Source organism: Nothobranchius furzeri, chromosome 5 (genome assembly GCF_043380555.1).
Source record: "Nothobranchius furzeri strain GRZ-AD chromosome 5, NfurGRZ-RIMD1, whole genome shotgun sequence".
Taxonomy (NCBI): Eukaryota; Metazoa; Chordata; class Actinopteri; order Cyprinodontiformes; family Nothobranchiidae; genus Nothobranchius; species Nothobranchius furzeri.
The window spans coordinates 28270052-28287858 of record NC_091745.1 but is presented as its reverse complement, the minus strand read 5'-3'; the positions used below and the strand labels follow the sequence as shown (position 1 = coordinate 28287858).

The following is a 17807-nucleotide window of genomic DNA, read 5'->3' as shown; positions in this document are numbered from 1 at the left end:
TGTAGCATGGCTGTGAGACCCAGGCGCGGAGAGACTGGTGTTTGGTTGGGACTGATCTTTACAGCGTGGGAAATTCTCTTCCCGGATGGTCTTTAGAGTTGGCAGATTTGGCTTGTCGTTTTTAGAATGGGTTGGCGTCTATCGTGAGATGATGACTGAGTGCCGGCTCAACAGTGACAGGTCCTTAAATAGGCTCAGCAGGATGACGTCACCGGGTAGGGTCGGTGACAGGGATGCTGGGAAATGGAGTGCAGTACCAGCCAGGCCCGCGGAGGAGGTTAAGATGAGGAGTTCATGACAGGACCCCCCCCCCCCCCCCCGCGCGCGAGGGACGGCCCAGGGCGACGAGACCAGAAATCAGTCAACAGGGACGAATCCAGGAACAAGCGGGCAGGCTCCCAGCTACGCTCCTCCGGATCGTAACCCTCCCAGTCCACCAAATACTGCCATCCACGGCCCCGGCGGCGGGCATCCAGAATCTTGCGGACGGTGTAAACGGGGTCCCCATCGACACCTCGGGGCGTCGGCACCCGGACCGGAGGCAGATGGAGGGGAGACGACACCACCGGCTTGAGCTGAGAGACGTGGAATACAGGATGCACCCTAAGAGTGGAAGGAGGGCGCAGCCGGTAAGCGACCGGACCGAGGACATCTCGGACTTGGAAGGGTCCCAAAAACCGGGGAGACAACTTCCTGGAACCAGCCAGCAACCGTAGATTAGAGGTAGAGAGCCAAACCCGGTCACCAGGCTGGAACACAGGACCGGGCCGGTGACGATGTTGTCGGGAGTATTCCGTATTAGCCCGGGTGATGGCGGCGCGAGCTCTGACCCAAGCGAGACGGCAGCGGCGGACCATATCCTGAGCCGCCGGAACCTCCACCTCCGGCACCTGATGGTCGAAAAGAGGGGGCTGGTATCCATAACAGGTCTCAAAGGGAGATAGACCCGTGGCAGAGGACGTCTGGAGGTTGTGAGAGAGGTCCGCCCACAGGAGGTAACGGGGCCAGGTGGATGGTTGAGACGAGGCGAAGCAGCGTAAGTAGCGCCCGAGCTGCTGGTTTGCCCTCCCCGTTTGACCATTAGTCTGGGGATGATAACCTGACGACAGACTGGCGGAAGCGCCCACCAACCGACAGAAAGCCTTCCAGAACCGTGAGATGAACTGGGGTCCTCTGTCAGACACCACGTCCTGGGGAAATCCATGGAGCCTCACCACATGATCGAGGAGGAGTTCCGCTGTTTTCTTAGCCGTGGGGAGCCCTGCCATAGCCACTAAGTGCACAGCTTTCGAAAAGCGGTCGGTGATGGTGAGGATGGTGTCCAGGTGATCGGCAGCGGGGAGCCCCATGACAAAGTCCACACCTATGTGCGACCACGGCCGTTTGGGCACAGGGAGCGGTTGCAATTCCCCGGCTCCAGGTTGGGTGGAGAACTTAGACCGGGCGCAGGTGTCGCATGCAGCAGTGTACTCACGCACGTCCTTTCTCATAGAGGGCCACCACAGGGCCCGGCGGAGGAACTGGAGGGTACGAGCCTGGCCTTGGTGTCCCGCGAGCCGTGAACTATGCCCCCACCTCAAGGCCTCCTGTCGGCACACGGCCGGAACGTAAAGGCGGTTAGGAGGCGTCTCTGGGGGCGCCGGGTCAGCCGGGAGGGCTGCCCGGATGGAGGCTTCCAGGGGCCATTGCAGGGCGGCCAAGAACCGTTCGGTCAGGAGGATGGACAACGGTTCAGGAGGCCTGGGGGTCCTGGGTGTGCTGACGGGAAAGGGCGTCCGTCTTGAGGTTTTTTGAGCCGGGGCGGTAGGCGATGTGAAAGTTATAAGGCTCGAAAAAGAGGGCCCACCGGGCCTGACGAGGGTTGAGTTGGCGAGCGGTCTGAATATGGATGAGGTTCTGATGATCAGTCCAGATTAGAAAAGGAGTAGGAGTACCCAGGAGCCACTGTCTCCACTCTTCCAGGGCCCACTTTATCGCCAACAGTTTCCGGTCCCCGACCCCATAGTTCTGCTGAGTAGGAGAGAACTTCCGTGAAAAGTATGCGCAGGGGTGGAGTTTGGAGTCCAGGCCCCGTTGTGATAGTACGGCTCCCGTGCCCGTCTCAGAGGCGTCCACCTCCACAACGAAAGGCCGTGTTAGGTCCGGGTGGAGGAGGATGGGTTCGCTTACAAAGCGGCAGACCAGATCATGGAAGGCGGCAACAGCCTCCGGGGGGAGGCGGAAAGGGCGAGGCTGATTGGTTGTCTTGGTCAGGGAAGTTAACGGTGATGCCAGGGCACTGAAATTGCGGATAAACCGGCGGTAGAAGTTGCAGAACCCCAGGAAACTCTGCAGCTGCTTCAGGGTCTTAGGTAGTGGCCACTGCGCTACCACCTGAACCTTCTGTGGGTCCATGCGTAGGCCCTGGGAGGTGATGATGAACCCCAGAAACGAGGTGGACTCCTGATGAAAGGCACACTTTTCCAGTTTACAGAATAAGTCGTGCTCCAGGAGGCGTGACAGAACGGCTCGAACATGCTGGGTGTGTTCCTCGGCAGTGCGGGAGTAGATGAGGATGTCGTCTAAATAAACAAAAACCCAATGGCCCAGCATGTCACGGAGGACATCAGTGATGAAATGCTGAAAAACGGCAGGGCTGTTGCAGAGGCCGAAGGGCATGACCAGGTACTCATAATGTCCAGTGGGTGTAATAAAAGCGGTTTTCCACTCCTCTCCTTCCTTTATGCGGATGAGGTTGTATGCACTGCGGAGGTCCACTTTGTAAACAGTGTGGCTTGGGCGGTGGCGTCCAAAGCCGTGCTCATTAAAGGAAGAGGATGGCGGTCCCTGATGGTGATCTTATTTAACCCACGATAGTCTATACAGGGTCGGAGGTCTCCCTCCTTCTTCTTCACAAAGAAGAACCCTGCCACTCCAGGAGACGTGGAATGGCGGATAAACCCCTTCTGGAGAGCCTCGTTGATATAAGCGTCCATCACCTGGGTCTCTGCCGGGGAGAGCGAGAACAGCCGACCCCGAGGCGGGGTGGTTCCGGGCTGGAGCCTGATCTCCAGATCGTAGGGTCAATGAGGAGGCAGCCTGGTGGTGGGCTCCTTTGCAAAGACCCGAGCCAGATCGTGGTGTTGGGGTGGAAGGAGTGTTAAATCCACATCCTTGGGCGGGGTCACCCTAGGCTGTGATCCTGGAGACGGACGGTGAAGGCGACAGTTAACACCCCACGCCATGACTTTACTGGTGGACCAGGAGATGTGAGGGTCGTGGAGGCGGAACCAGGAATGACCCAGAATGAGAGGAGTCGTGGGGGCGTGAATGACCAGGAAATGAAGGGCCTCCACGTGTTCCTCGATGGTCATCCGGAGGTTCTGGGTTCGGTGCGTGATCGTGTATGGCATGAGAGGGCGACCGTCCACTGAGGTGATGGGAACGGGGTGGTCGAGGAGAGTGAGTGGAATCTTGAGCCGGTTGACCAACCCCTGGTCGATAAAGCTTTCCGCAGCTCCGGTGTCGAGGAGGGCCACCAGGGGGACCGGTCCTTGGTTCAACTGGAAGGAGACCGGGAGGGTGGTGTGATGAGGAGCTGCATGAGTGGAAACTCTGGGTGAGACAGCTCCTACACCGACACGGAGGAACCGTTTCCCGGGCGTATGGGGCATGTTGCCCGGGGATGGCCCAGATCCCCACAATAGGTGCATCGTCATCGCAAATGACCCAGTTGCATGGGTTCCTCCGTGGGTTGGTTCCTCTGACGGCGGGGGAACGTTCTGGATTGTACGGGAACCGCCCTCACTCCTGGTCAGGTGAGAAGGCAGCGATCCAGCTGGAGAGCCAGGTCCACCGCCTGGTCCAAGGAGGTCGGGGCCTCGTGTCCGATCATGCCCTCACGGATGTGGGGTGACAATCCCTCCAGGTACACAGCCTTCACCGCGGCATCACCCCAGGCCAGACGGGCAGCGGTGGTCCGGAAGCGTGAAGTGTACTCGGCCACGGTCTCAGAGCCCTGCCGAAGCTGGAGCAGGCGTGTCTCGTCTGCGACCTGGCTGCTGGGATGCACAAATGCCTTCTTCAGTTCCTTCATGAAGGTTTCATAATCGTTGCACATGGGAGACTTCTGGTTGTACAGAGCAGCCGCCCATTCACCGGCTTGCCCCGTCAGCAGGGAGGTTTACAGGGCAACGCGAGAGCAGGAAGTCGGGTAGCGTGCCAGCTGACACTCAAAAATCATTAACAGGATGGCCAACATGCCCTCCGGGGATCCTTTAGTCCCTTCCCATTTGTCGGGGCGACTTAGACACGGCTCCACAAAGTTAGGAGTGGCAGATGACTGACGTTGGAGTGTCGAGGAGAGCTGGACGACCAGTTCAGTGACAGAATCGAGTTTGGATGCTTGGCGATCCGTAACAGCACGAAGTTGGTTGTTCTCTATTCGAAGTTGGGCGTTTTCCGCCTCCTGGCGTTCTACATGGCTGAGCAACTGTGCAACGTCTGCTCGCAGCTGTGCGATCTCCGCTGGGTCTACTCGGGACTCAGTCATCCTGTCAGGTTCGATGGGCTGAGCTGGAGTGTGGCTAAGGTAGGTGTAGCGTGGCTGTGAGACCCAGGCGCGGAGAGACTGGTGTTTGGTCGGGACTAATCTTTACAGCGTGGGAAATTCTCTTCCCGGATGGTCTTTAGAGTTGGTAGATTTGGCTTGTCGTTTTTAGAATGGGTTGGCGTCTATCGTGAGATGATGACTGAGTGCCGGCTCAGCTGTGACAGGTCCTTAAATAGGCTCAGTGAGATGACGTCAGCGTCGGTGACAGGGATGCTGGGAAATGGAGTGCAGTACCAGCCAGGCCCGCGGAGGAGGTTAAGAGGAGGAGTTCATGACAGAATGCATGTACAACAACTGTCTACTCATTTTATTAGACTCTTCGTTAATGCATTCACGCTTTATTTTTGAATGGAAACACAGAGCCTCATTTTAAGTCAGGCTTGTTGAGACCTGCTGCCATCATCGGCAACCTCCACTCTGTCAGTGTGCCCCAGAGCAGCTGTTGCTACAATGTAGCTTTCCATCAGCTTGTGAATGTGTGTGTGTGTGTGTGTGTGTGTGTGTGAGAGAGAGAGAGAGAGAGAGAGAGAGAGAGAGAGAGAGAGAGAGAGAGAGAGAGAGAGAGAGAGAGAGAGAGAGAGAGAGAGAGACTGTGTTAGGCGCCTTGGGGGGGTTCTAGCACTCTAGAGCAGCGGCTTCCACTCTGGTGTCCGTGACCTCCAAAGTGGGTCCCCACAAGATTTGCAGGCAGTCTCAGGAACTTTGTCTGTGCTGAGATTGTTAGGTTACAAAGATTATATTGTAAAAATTACATTTCTAAAATATTAATAACATGCCCAATGGTGTAATCAAAAATCTGTTTAGGAGTTGCACCTTATGTCTGTGTAGCATTTGTACTAAATCACTTTTGATGTGTGTATGTGGGTAGGAGATGAAGTTGTGGAGTCCTGGTTTGTTTTCAACACCGGCAAGGGAGGTCCTTGTAGAAAATAATTGGGAACCACTCTAGGTTCTTGATAACATGCCATTAAAATGTTAAAGTGAATTAAAGTAGTTACAAACAAAGTATCTATGTATAAGTATAAGTAGAAGAAAAAGAAAATATAACAGACGTTGACGGAGTCTCGCGAGGGTAGAGCCATGCTGGCGCAGACAAACGCTTCTTTTATTTTGAAACAATCAGACGTACATCCGGTCCCGTATTTGCTAGCTGTTGCTAGCTTGCTTGATACGGCTAGTGGGTGTTGACATGTCAGCTGATTGCGGGTCGTAAAGCCTCTTGGTTAGCTAGCTTAGCTTAGTTGGATGTTTGTTTTTGTCATGACATAGGTGGCCATTACCCTAACGTCAATCTTCAACACGTATCTAATAATTTGCAATACTCCGTCGCTCCTTTGGTTGCCGGCTGGTTGTTTTGCAGGGCGAGGCTGCCGTTAGCTTAGCAGCAATTTTCATTTCCGGAAGGGAAGGAGTGAAGTTGCTCTCCGAGTCTCTGCATTGCAGCCCAGGGCGCTGCTGATGGAATTCAAGCACACAGCGATGGCGACTCCCAGTTCTAACAACTCATCAGCCCCCAGTAACGCAGGCTCCGCCACACACCAGTACCAGCAGCAGCAGACCCAGCACATTACAACAATGAGCAGCATGGGTAAGAGCGGGGCGAGGAGCAGCTCTCTGCCGCTGAAGGTTAATGTTAGCACGGCTAGCCGCGGGAGGCTACTCCCTAACAGTTAGCTAACTGTTAGAGCTATTATTATTATTAAATGCATCATCTTGTTACTTGCTGTTGTACTATTATTTTATAATTATCTTGTTTTTTGTTTCTAAAAGTATATTTAATATTATAATATATTATTTTCTACCAAAATAAAGCTCTGAAATTAGGAAATCTGATCATATGTAATATAGGAGTTGAAGTAGATGATGTAAGTATATGATTTACAACTGTCAGTGCGCCCCAGGGCAGCTGTGGCTACATCGTAGCTCATCGCCATCAGTGTGTGAATGTGTGTATGAATGAATGGATGAATGATACACTGTAGTGTAAAGCGCTTTGGAGCCTTACTCTGAGTGGCGCTATACAAGTGCGGGTCATTTATCATTTAAGTATATAGTTAGATTGTTTGTGGATCTTGCATGGAAATATTAGAACTCTTATACTTAGCAAGATTAGTCTAGACTGTACATTAATTCCTTTTAATAAAAAATGTGACTATTTGTTAACCAATTTGACATGTAAGAGTTGGACTGAACCATATTCTCTGATCTTGTTATTCACAGCAGAATGGTGCATAAGGTGATAGAGAACGTGTAATTTCAGTCACGTTTCATACTGTAGATTTCAGTTATTTCCTTCCAGTAGAATAGTTTCAAATCAAGTCTAATTTAATTTAATCCAAAACTTTTTTCCTGAAATGGCAATTTAATTCAAAATGTCCAGACAAAGAAAACAATAAATATTGTTGAATTCTAATACATCCTTATTCCTTCACAATAAACTTAGTTGACATTATTCTTCTGTTGAAATCAAAGGTGCCAAATTGATTATGTTACTCAATTTAAAATATGCTTGATATGTGATAAACATTGTGGCATTATAATGACCATAAATCTGATTTAGATGAGTTATTATTACAAATGGGTTGTTTGGAATCACAGTTTGTTTTGGGACTTGAAGTTGTTTGCAGCTGTTAGAACAATTCATACATTTTTCATTTAAGGTTAATGTTTTTCTGAAAACAGTCTCATTTGAACTTTCAGAGTCCAACACCTGCTGGAGGTGTCAGAGTGAAACAGGTAGCCACACACATTTTAAATGTACTAATGCAGAACAAGAATACAGAAAACATAAAACATGTTTTCATTTTCTTCAGAAAGCAAAATTATTTCTTGTATAGATTTAGATTCTTTTAGGGATGTTATTTTACAGTTTTATTTATTTTATTAATTTTGCATGTTTTTAATCACAGTGACGTGATCTGAGCTTTACTGTTGCAAAAACAACCATTAAATGTTGTTTTACAGAATTTTCTAACAATCAGATATTTAGATGTTTCCTGTTTGACTTTTCATGTCTCTGACTATTTAATCTTTTACTTTAATGCTGCTAATTATTGATTCCTAAAACTCCTGATGTGATGCTGGTTGACGGTGAGCCCCCCCCCCCCCAAATAAAAGTTTGACACTCTTCCTGTTGAAACCATCTCATAATGGTTTATTCATCCTTGCTTCTTGATCCTTCCCTCCATTTTTTTACCTGCAGGTCATTTTAACCCCTAATTTACCATCATTCTATCACGTTTTTAGCTGCATGCCTGTGCGTTATCCTCCATAAAAGACATTCAACCTGCCAAACGATGCAACTCTGCAAATTCTAAATCTATCTAATGTCTTACATTTGTTGGAAGACGAAAAAAGCTGATCTTTAAATTCAGGATTGTTGAAGTCAAACCACCAAAGCGGGTTTTTATGAAGAATAATGATAGTAAAAGCTCTTTTTCACCTCTAGGGTTTCAGATAAACCTGTCTGGAGCTCCCCCAAGTAAGCCAAACCTCTTTTGCTTCAGCACCAACAGCTCCCATCCTTTTCTTTCTGCCTGACAGTCTGGTATGGGGGAGTCTGTCCTGCTGTTCTCCACTAATCTCAGTCTAAACATCTCAGTAGGATTGTGCTTAATGCTGATGCTGATCCATCACATGCTAAAACTTTGTTATTGAGAACAGAGAAAGAAAAGGCAGAGTTTTAGTACAATGTTCTTCATTCAAACCTTCCAATGATATTCTGGCACGAGATCTTCTCAACATATTTCTACATCCGTCTTGTCTCTTCTCAACATATTTCTACATCCGTCTTGTCTGGGTGTGATGGAAGCTCTGATGTCCTCCACCCGTCCGTTTGGATGCTCTAACTCTGTGCTTTTTCAGTGTGGAACTAACAAACCAGTTGGTGAATTTGTTGTTTAAACTATAGATTCTTGTGGCATGTTGGATGATCTGAGATGAAATCTCAAAGCAGCCCCGCCTGAAAAAGCATGTTTTTATTTTATAAGGGATTTTTTGTGGCATGCATCGTCACGTTGTTCATTAATCAGAATCTCTGTAGAAAGTCAAATCTGAGTGAAAGTTTTAATTTGTTTTTGATGGATTTTTTTGTTTGTTTTATACTTTAAAATATAGAAATCACATTAAAATGAAAGCTAATGTAGCCAAAGCCTTCTAGCTAAATGAAATGAGTGATTTTGTCTTCTGTGGGTTAAAACTGGTACTCCATACAGATAAATACCTCCATGTTTGGGTATTAACTGTAACATTTAATCATTATTATTATTATTATGAGTTATGCACAGTAATCATAATAAGTACAGTTATGTGACCGAAGTTCTTCAGTAATCCTCCAGCGTTACTGACGAAAAGGTTTTATTTCAAGATAAAAATACAAGGTGCTAATAATGATTATTAGTAATTTCACAGAGAAAGCTGAAAGCTGTCTTCAAAGCTTCAACTTTTCACATTTCTTTAAAGATGGCTGCTGTGTGAAGTTCTATAGCTCTTATTATTCTTATTTATTAGTTTTAAACAGTTCTTTACGAGGGTTTCTAAGAAACTTGGTAGAAAACCAACATATTGAATTGGATTTAATGTTTTTGTCACCTCCATGATTCACCTTCATAGACTAAAGTGAGACTTTTTACTATATAATTTGTAATTTTGCTTAAATAACATGAAGAAAACTCTTAAATATGAAAAGAAAATTGGAAAATAAGGTCATTTTGATGCACAGAACAATATAATGTGTGTTAAAACCATCGACATGCATATATGTGGACAATGGGTTTCCAAAGACTCCAATATTACGTTTTTGAGTTAAAATAGGAGGTGGTCACCACCGCCATTTTGACCGTGCCACAGGTTCCGTCAAGCCCAGACAATTCCACAAATGGGAAGAGAGGTGGAGCTGAGGGTGGGGCTGTAAGGCTGGAATCAAGACACCCGGTCAAACTGAAGCTAATGTAGCTACAAGCTAACCTGAAGCTAACCCAAAGCTAACGCAGAGGTGGGAGCTAAGCTAACGGAGATAGCAACCTAGCTACAACCGGAGTTTGTGCACAACACCAGAGCTTCTGAGTCAGAGATACGCCGGGCTGACCGCTGGGTAAAACCGGGTGGAACACAGAGGTCTCCGAGAGCTCCACAAGCCGGCAGCCGCACAGCAGACAAGCGCCGCTGCGATCTGAGATGCGCCGAGCTGAGGGGAGGGGACCGTACCGACAGTGGAAACCCAGCTCCACCAACATGTTATATTTCAACCCATTTTCTAAAGTGCAGCATTAAGTTAAATGCACTGGGTTTTACCCTATTACATTTAAATGTCATGGTTAAACAGTACATGTTAAAATCTAAGCTCAGCTCGGCAGTGACCTAAAATACATAAATATAATTTTACTTACCGAAAAAAATGAAGTGGAGACTCCTTGGACGCTCTATTAGTGCAATTAATGCCACAGCAAGTCATTTTGTCCAGCAATTGCACAAATAATATCCAAAACAAGAACACACAAACGCTACAACTTTAATACTGATCAATATAATATAGATTTTTCACGTGTCCCTGAGCTGCAGGGACACAAAAGACAACAGAATCTTTTATTTTGCTCCATTATTTAATTATTCAAAGTAACTGAGTTTATTCAGCTGTTTGCATGTAGCTGAGATGTCTGATGTAAAATATGCATCGGACTTTTCAGTGGCCTTGAGAAGCAGATGTGTTGGCGTTTGGAGTTGAAGCACATTGTTATTCTAAACTGTGCCATAAAATGTTCTGAATCCCAGTTAGAAAGCTGCACAGTTCTGCAGCAGAAATGTCTTTCTGTTGCTTCTACAGCCAGTATTCTCTACTTTCTCTGGCTGACTTCCTGTTATTTTCCTCATTTATATTTAAGGTAGCGTAAAATACCGGCGACTGCATGGAGTGGACTTGTTTTATTAACTTTTAACGCCCACTAGACACCAGTGCTTTGATTCTGTTATTGCAGAGAAAAAGGGTGAAACATTCAGTATTGGGTCAGGTGAGCGGAGCAGTTCACGTGTTTTAGACATCTGGGTGATCGTGCATCCTGGCTACTTCCTTATTAGCAGAGTTTAGGTGGATATTTGTTTCAGCAGTGATGCAGATTTTTGCACTTCTTTCCTCTCAAAAAGCATCATCTCTTTTTTACTTTTGTTTCAGTTCCTTTGGACTCATTTACTCATCTTATTTTCTGTCTTTGGTCATTTTCACCCACTTTTCACCGTAGATTAGCTCTTCTTTGGCTTTGCCTGATTTTCAGGCTGCGCTGCGTTGGTAAAATCTCATTTTGGTTGTTTCCTCCCATTCAGGCAAACGTAAAGCCCTTAAGCTGAACTTGTCCAACCCTTCCATCAAACCATCGACCAGATTCTCGCTAAACACGGCCGGGCCTCCGTTTCAGAACCCGCACATGTGAGTGAGATCCCTTCTGACTCTGGTCATTCCGAGTCTGGTTTCAGTCTCTAAATTAATTTGTTTCCATCAGCGAGAGACTGAGGACTCACAGCATCGAGTCGTCAGGAAAGCTGAAGATCTCCCCGGAGCAGCACTGGGACTTTACAGCCGAAGATCTCAAAGATCTGGGTGAGATCGGCCGCGGGGCTTACGGCTCCGTCAACAAGATGGTGCACAAGCCAAGCAACACCATCATGGCAGTCAAGGTGATCCGTCGTACCCGAGCTCACGGCAAAAGCACAAACGCACAAGCCGAATCATTTTGTGTGTTTTTCAGAGGATTCGATCAACGGTGGATGAAAAGGAGCAGAAGCAGCTGCTGATGGACCTGGACGTGGTCATGAGAAGCAGCGATTGTCCCTACATCGTCCAGTTTTATGGCGCTCTGTTCAGAGAGGTGAGAGTCCTCCAGCTTTCCCTCAAACGTCTGAAGGGAGTCTGACAGACGTGACTGAAGCTGCTGTCGTGTTTCAGGGGGACTGTTGGATCTGCATGGAGCTCATGGCTACCTCCTTAGACAAGTTTTACAAGTTTGTATATTGCACATTAGACGACGTGATTCCAGAAGAGATATTAGGAAAAATAACTTTAGCTGTAAGTTTTTAGACATTCTTTTAAACTAATTTCTGAACTACCTGTAGTTATTTTTTAATAATCGTCTCCGAACCTGTTTGCATTCTGCAGACTGTGAAGGCTCTTAACCACTTAAAGGAAAACCTGAAGATAATCCACCGAGGTAAATGGATTCCAGAGTTTTAGGTTTTTATTTTGTGTTTTTTTTTTCTCTCCTTCATTTGTCTTTTTGTTTCTGTCTTCACCCAGACATTAAGCCTTCTAACATCCTCCTGGACCGGAACAGCAACATAAAGCTGTGTGACTTTGGTATCAGCGGCCAGCTGGTGGACTCCATCGCCAAAACCAGAGACGCAGGCTGCAGGCCGTACATGGCGGTGAGTTTTAAAGCTGGGAGAGTTTGATTTCTGCTAATTTTATTAACACTGTTGGGGATTTACACTTGTGGCCAAAACCTTTCTTTCTTCAGTGTTCTTGCATCTTTCAGTCAGACATTTCTGTGGTTACTTCTGCAGATTTACAACATCTGATGAAAAGGAAGTCAATATCTGCAGTGCTGCTTCCTTAGTTCACACAGATGTGTTATCAATCACAATCTGGCCCAAATCCTGACTGATGGAGCTCATTCGTTGTCATCAGTGCTTGAAATTAGTCAAATTTTAGTTTTTTATTTCATGTTCATCTAGTTTGACAAGTTCTCTTTGGGTTTATGGTCTGAGGAGTTTCCCAGAGCTGGACCACACATGGAAGCCACAGGCTTGTAGCGTCACTGGAAACGAACGAGTCATCGCTGACATTTTAATTCACCTCAGATAAAGACCTGATTATTTCTGAGACTCCTCAGACAGTCACAGACCACTCATCTACTGACTTACAACATTAGCTGTTGTTTAATGTTGCCCATGAGTCAGGACGGCTGGATCATCCAGCATCTTCCTCAACATTTAAAGGTGACCTCACCGTGTCAGCATCACCTGAGGTTATTTTTTGGTGCGGGTTCCGTCAGCCGCTGGCTCCTCCCTTTCTTACAGCAATTTCCTATCTAAATTTGGTGATATCTGAATCCAGCGGTACGACACCTACGCTCGCACGACGCTCCATTCATGACTTAAACTGAGTCACTCTACAGCTCCCAGCACCTGTGAGCTCAGGCTGCAGGAATTCAGCTCCAGTTTCTTCTTTCCAGCTGGCACACACACCGCGTGTGTGTGTGTGTGTGTGTGTGTGTGTGGCGGACGGTGCTGCTGGTTATTCTGCAGGCTTCAGCAGCTGATCTTGGTGCATGTGGGAAGGCTGATTTATTGTCTTTGCCTTGGGCTGGAAGAAGGTGTTGATCTTTCTGCAAGTTAGACTCTACAGGAGCTGTGGTTCTGGTTTGGAGTGTGTTTCATGTTTTCATATATATTCTCTGTGTTTGTAAATTGGGACGGTAATGAATAACTTAAATGTTTGAAACAACTTGTCAACGGCCCTGCTCGATCAAAGGCCCTGACTAAGTTTTTTAAAGTTGCACACAAACTGATTTAGTCTCATGAGAATGTTTCTGAAAGTAAATTTCAACAAAAATAGTAATGAAATAATATAACATATATATATATATATATAATGGTTACAACAACCAGCCTACTATTGAGATGTGATCATGTGGGATTACCATTGACTTCTGTAGTCTAGCTGTTGTGATTTTAAAATGTAATTTATTAAATGTAGTTATACTTACATTTTAATGGTAAACCGTACGTCTGATTTTGTGATAAAGCATGATGAAATGTGTATTTTAGTTGGGTAAGCACCTTCCTTAGTAGAAATAAATGCACTGAGGGCTAATAGAGACCCACCCAAGATGGCGCTGCTGCCACACCAGCTCCAATAGGCACTGTCAGTCCACGTTGCATCTACGTGGTCAGAGTGCTGCTTTAAGGCTCTTGGAGCTCACCATTTGGAGAAGATGATGCTTAGAGAAGTTATGTTAAATTTGATTTATTCTGTTGATTTACCTTAGATTTAAGATGAATGATTTGTAATTATGTAAATATTTATTGGTACCATGATATTGTCTGTGGTTTATGTAAGTATTATGTAAGTATTGTTTGGTAGTTTTTTTCCGATGACCCTTTTCTTGGTTTCATCCTGTAATCACTGAGGTTGTGAGGGCAGCCTGTTTGTAGGTTTAGAATATGTTGGTTGGTTCACAGGACATGTGGTGCTTCAATATAAAGCAACCTCAAACTTGATTTCTTTGTTTCCTCTGAATGCTGAGCCTCTGACTGAGACCATTCTGACGTCTCTGCACTGGTTACCCGTTAACTTTAGAGTTCATTTTAGAGTCCTGACTATAACTTTACCTGCCAACCCGAGCCCTCAGGTCCACACACCAGAACCTTCTAGAAGTTCCAAAGACCAGATATAAAAGTCGAGGTGGTCGCTCCTTCCAGACTGTTGCACCGGACTTTTGAATGAACTTCCTTTATCCTTATGTAGCGTTGACAGTCTGGACCCTTTTAAAAAAACAGCTAAAGACCCTTTTATTTACAGCTGCTTTTACCTAAACTTTTAGTTTTCTTATATTTTCTTATTTTTAACTAAAAAAATGTAATCTTTCTTCTGTTTATGAAATGTTATAATTTTATAGCTATTTTATCTGATGTTAATCTATTTCTGTTTTGAGATTATTATAATTTGATGACTTAGTTTGATGTAGTTTTGATCTATGTGAAGCACTTTGTGATTCTACGTCTGTAATAAGTGCGATATAAATAAAACTTACATACTACTTACTCTGCCGGTCAAAGTCCGACATGGTAAATGACAGTGTTTATATAGTGCCTTCTAGAGTCCTAGAACCCCCCAAGTCACTTTACAACACACCAGTCATTCACATACGGGTGATGAGCTATGATGTAGCCACAGCTGCCCTAGGACACACTGACAGAAGAGAGGCTGCCGTACACAGCCGGTCCCTTCGACCACCACCAGCAGGCAGGATGGGTGATGTGTCTTGCTTAAGGACACGATTGTGACAGACCAAGCAGGATGTGAACCTGCAACCCCTTGGCTAGAGGCTAGGCAGTTTTTGACTTGCTTTTAGCACCCCCTGGTGTTCGTTTGTAGAACCGAAACCAAAACCACCTCCTCGCTGTGCATTGGTCTTAACACCTATCAGCTGAAATGTCTCCCAGCCTTCCTTAGTGTCTGCAAGATCGGTTCATCACTAATTTAAAAGCAACCCCAAAAACTACTTCACCATAGTTGTAGACTATAGTGAAGAATGGAGGAGGCTGTATTATGGTGAGGTTTTTCTACGGTATCTGGTTCTGGAGGGGTTTAACAGAATCTGAATATCAGCAGCTCTGGAGATCCGTGTCTGACGCTAAACTCTTTAGAAGAACAATGATCCACAACAGCATAGCAGACAGTTAAATAAATAAATAGAACGTTCTAACCTGATTCTTGGACTAATTTGATTTAAAAACCTTTGAATAACTACAAACATAAATAACAATAGACGCTTCAACATGGATAAAAAAGGGGATTATTCTATTTTAGCTAAAGTGGTGTTTTGTAACCATTATTGTTCTACAGCCTTTTATTTGCTTATTTTGTGTCACAGCTGCTGGGAAATTAATTTTCTTTATATGACGAGGATTCAAAAGTTGTAGATTATTAGTTTTTATTAATGCCTCTCTCATTGGAATAGTTATCTTCTCCTTAAACAGAAGTTTTTACTGTGGAGGTTTCTGTTGTCTGCAGATGTGATCAGGTCTGCAGCCCTGAGCTGCATCTCAGACCGTCCTGCTCCTCTGGATGACATCAGCATCTAATTCAGGCCAGTAAATGGGCCAGCGAGGTGCCTCCTTGCTCCGCACTGCAGCCCTCCAACACGCTTTCATTACTACGTCTGCTTCGTGTTTGGTGCTGAAGCTGAAGAATGGGGACGGGGAGGGAAGCTGCACATTGGTGTGAGCTGGAGAGCTGATGGCATCTTGTTGTCTTGATCAAAAAACGAGTTTAATGGTCTCAAAGGAGACCAAGTTTGGATTTCAGAACACCTCATTCTGTCTTAGAGTCCAGTCTGATACCTAGAGCTGGGGAAAAACACTTAGTTTACATTTTGCAGCATACATTTTCAATAAAATGTTTTTTCCTCATTTCAGAAGTGGAAATTTAAAATCTTGTTTTTCTTCCAGCCGGAGAGAATAGACCCCAGTGCTTCCAGGCAGGGATACGATGTCCGATCAGACGTTTGGAGTTTGGGAATCACACTGGTGGGTCTGAAGTTTGCGTCATTCTCTTTAGTCATTGAAAAAACCACATGAAATCCCTGAGTTGTGTCAAAAACCCAAATTATTGGGAATTAAACAATAAAAGATATGTTGGAAGAAAATGCAAACATTCAACCAGGTTGGAGAAAAGTGATTATACACACACACACACACACACACACACACACACACACACACACCTACGCATCTATAGCAGTTCTCTCCATTGAAGAGACGAGCCACTAGCAATCACATCCCAACACACAACTCGCTCAGACGGAGGAATGGCAGCACACGTCCTAATCTGGAGGATTTCTCTCCACCGCCTTCACCAGACGAAAGGGAGGAAGGTTCTATGGAGGAGGCGAGCGGCTCTGAGTCAAATCACTTCGTATCCCCACATGATTGGCTGAGCCAGCTGGAGGCGTGGCCGTGGCTCGGCTGCTTCTTCCACAGCGGAAATGCACCAATGTCACACTGTTCTGCCTAGGTAGGACAGACGTTTAAGACGATGGTTTTAGGCAGAATATTTGTATTTATTTGACATTTAATAAAATGCCCAAAATTAATAACTACACATGTCTACAGCACTATTAGACACTCATTTATACATTTTATCAGCCAAAAAGTTGATTATATTTTAGGGATGCACCGTAATGAAATTTTTGGGCCGATACCGATATCCGATATTAAGATCGCTGTTATGGCCGATAACCGATATTTGCTGTTACAGATATACTGACATTAATGCTTCTAAAACCAGCAGATTTTGTATAGAATAAAAATGATTAGAACTGAAATGACATTATGTACACACACCACACACATTTACACCTCTGAGATGATTACAATCACTGTTCACATGACTAAACGATTACACATCGCCTCCCTCACCCTCTGAAACTGGCAGACAAATGGTGACAAGATGGAAAAAATATTGGTTGATAATATCAGCCTAATTTTTTTTTTTACTGGACCGATATGTTAAAAAATGTCTAACATCAGCCGATACCGAGGTAAAAAAGGGTAGTTCAAATCCAAACTGTGCTCATGTTCTTTGCTGGGATTTTAAAGCATAAATTAGTCCATTTGTAGTCATTCCTTTAAACTAGAACGTTTCATTTTTGTCTCAGTATGAACTGGCTACGGGGCGGTTCCCCTACCCCAGGTGGAACAGTGTGTTTGACCAGTTGACCCAAGTGGTCCGAGGTGACCCACCACAGCTCAGCAACTCCGAGGAGAGGCGCTTCTCCCCAAAATTCATCTCCTTTGTCAACGTGTGGTAAGAAACATCTTTCTTTAAGGTTTTTCACTTGGTGTTCAGTTGACTTCAAGCGTTTTAATGTCAGTGTTGTGAACTTCTGCCATCTAGTGGACAAACTGGTGAGCAGCATCCAACATTAAGCTTCTCTTGTCATTTGCAGCCTTACAAAGGATGAATCGAAGAGGCCAAAGTACAAAGAGCTACTGGTGAGTTTCTCCTGAACCATCGTGTCACATTTGAATACTTTATATGTTTTTACTCACGTTTTAACCTCTTTGTTCACACCAGAGAGATCCGTTCATCCAGATGTACGAGGAGCGCTCCGTTGACGTAGCCGGTTATGTCTGCAGGATCTTGGATCAGATGCCAGCTTCTCCCAGCTCCCCCACTTACATGGACTGATGGCAGGACAAAACCAAAACATAATCTCCACAAATCTGCAAAAAGAAGAAAAAAAAGACAAGTTCTTGTGTACATTTGCTTGGTCCCCTTATCGCAGTGTTTAAAGACAGTTGTAAAGTCTGAAAGGAAAGCACCACTTGTGTCAGAGTGGTTTAATTTCAGTCTGTAAATAATAATAACACGTTTCAGTTTTTCTCGTTCCCAAACGCACAGACACTTCAGCATAATAGAACCTCAATCATTCAGTCGTGATTC

At 45.4% G+C, this 17807-nt stretch overlaps 1 protein-coding gene across 5 annotated transcripts; it reads left to right on the top strand.

The window, feature by feature from the left end:
- Positions 1–5818: 5818 nt before the first annotated feature.
- On the top strand, positions 5819–17682 carry map2k4a (mitogen-activated protein kinase kinase 4a). 5 transcript variants are annotated; one of them, XM_015977257.3, is made up of 13 exons: positions 5819–6179; positions 7292–7327; positions 8040–8072; positions 10907–11009; positions 11083–11257; positions 11329–11448; positions 11526–11645; positions 11736–11787; positions 11874–12001; positions 15812–15889; positions 17020–17168; positions 17311–17356; positions 17439–17682. In XM_015977257.3, exons 1-13 carry the CDS (start codon positions 6050–6052, stop codon positions 17550–17552), a joined length of 1284 nt encoding a protein of 427 aa, XP_015832743.1. In that variant the 5' UTR covers positions 5819–6049; the 3' UTR covers positions 17553–17682. The 5 variants fall into 5 exon arrangements, with proteins under 5 accessions (XP_015832743.1, XP_015832745.1, XP_015832744.1 ...); XM_015977259.3 differs by lacking the exon at positions 8040–8072 and having other exon boundaries at positions 10919–11009; XM_015977258.3 differs by lacking the exon at positions 8040–8072.
- The last annotated feature ends 125 nt before the right edge of the window (positions 17683–17807 follow it).

Excerpts from the sequence above, each read along its gene's own strand:
- map2k4a (XM_015977257.3), top strand. The coding sequence starts at position 6,050 with ATGGAATTCAAGCACACAGCGATGGCGACTCCCAGTTCTAACAACTCA. Across the intron at positions 6,180-7,291 it reads TACAACAATGAGCAGCATGG|AGTCCAACACCTGCTGGAGG; the intron begins GTAAGAGCGGGG and ends TTGAACTTTCAG. Across the intron at positions 11,449-11,525 it reads ATGGCGCTCTGTTCAGAGAG|GGGGACTGTTGGATCTGCAT; the intron begins GTGAGAGTCCTC and ends GTCGTGTTTCAG.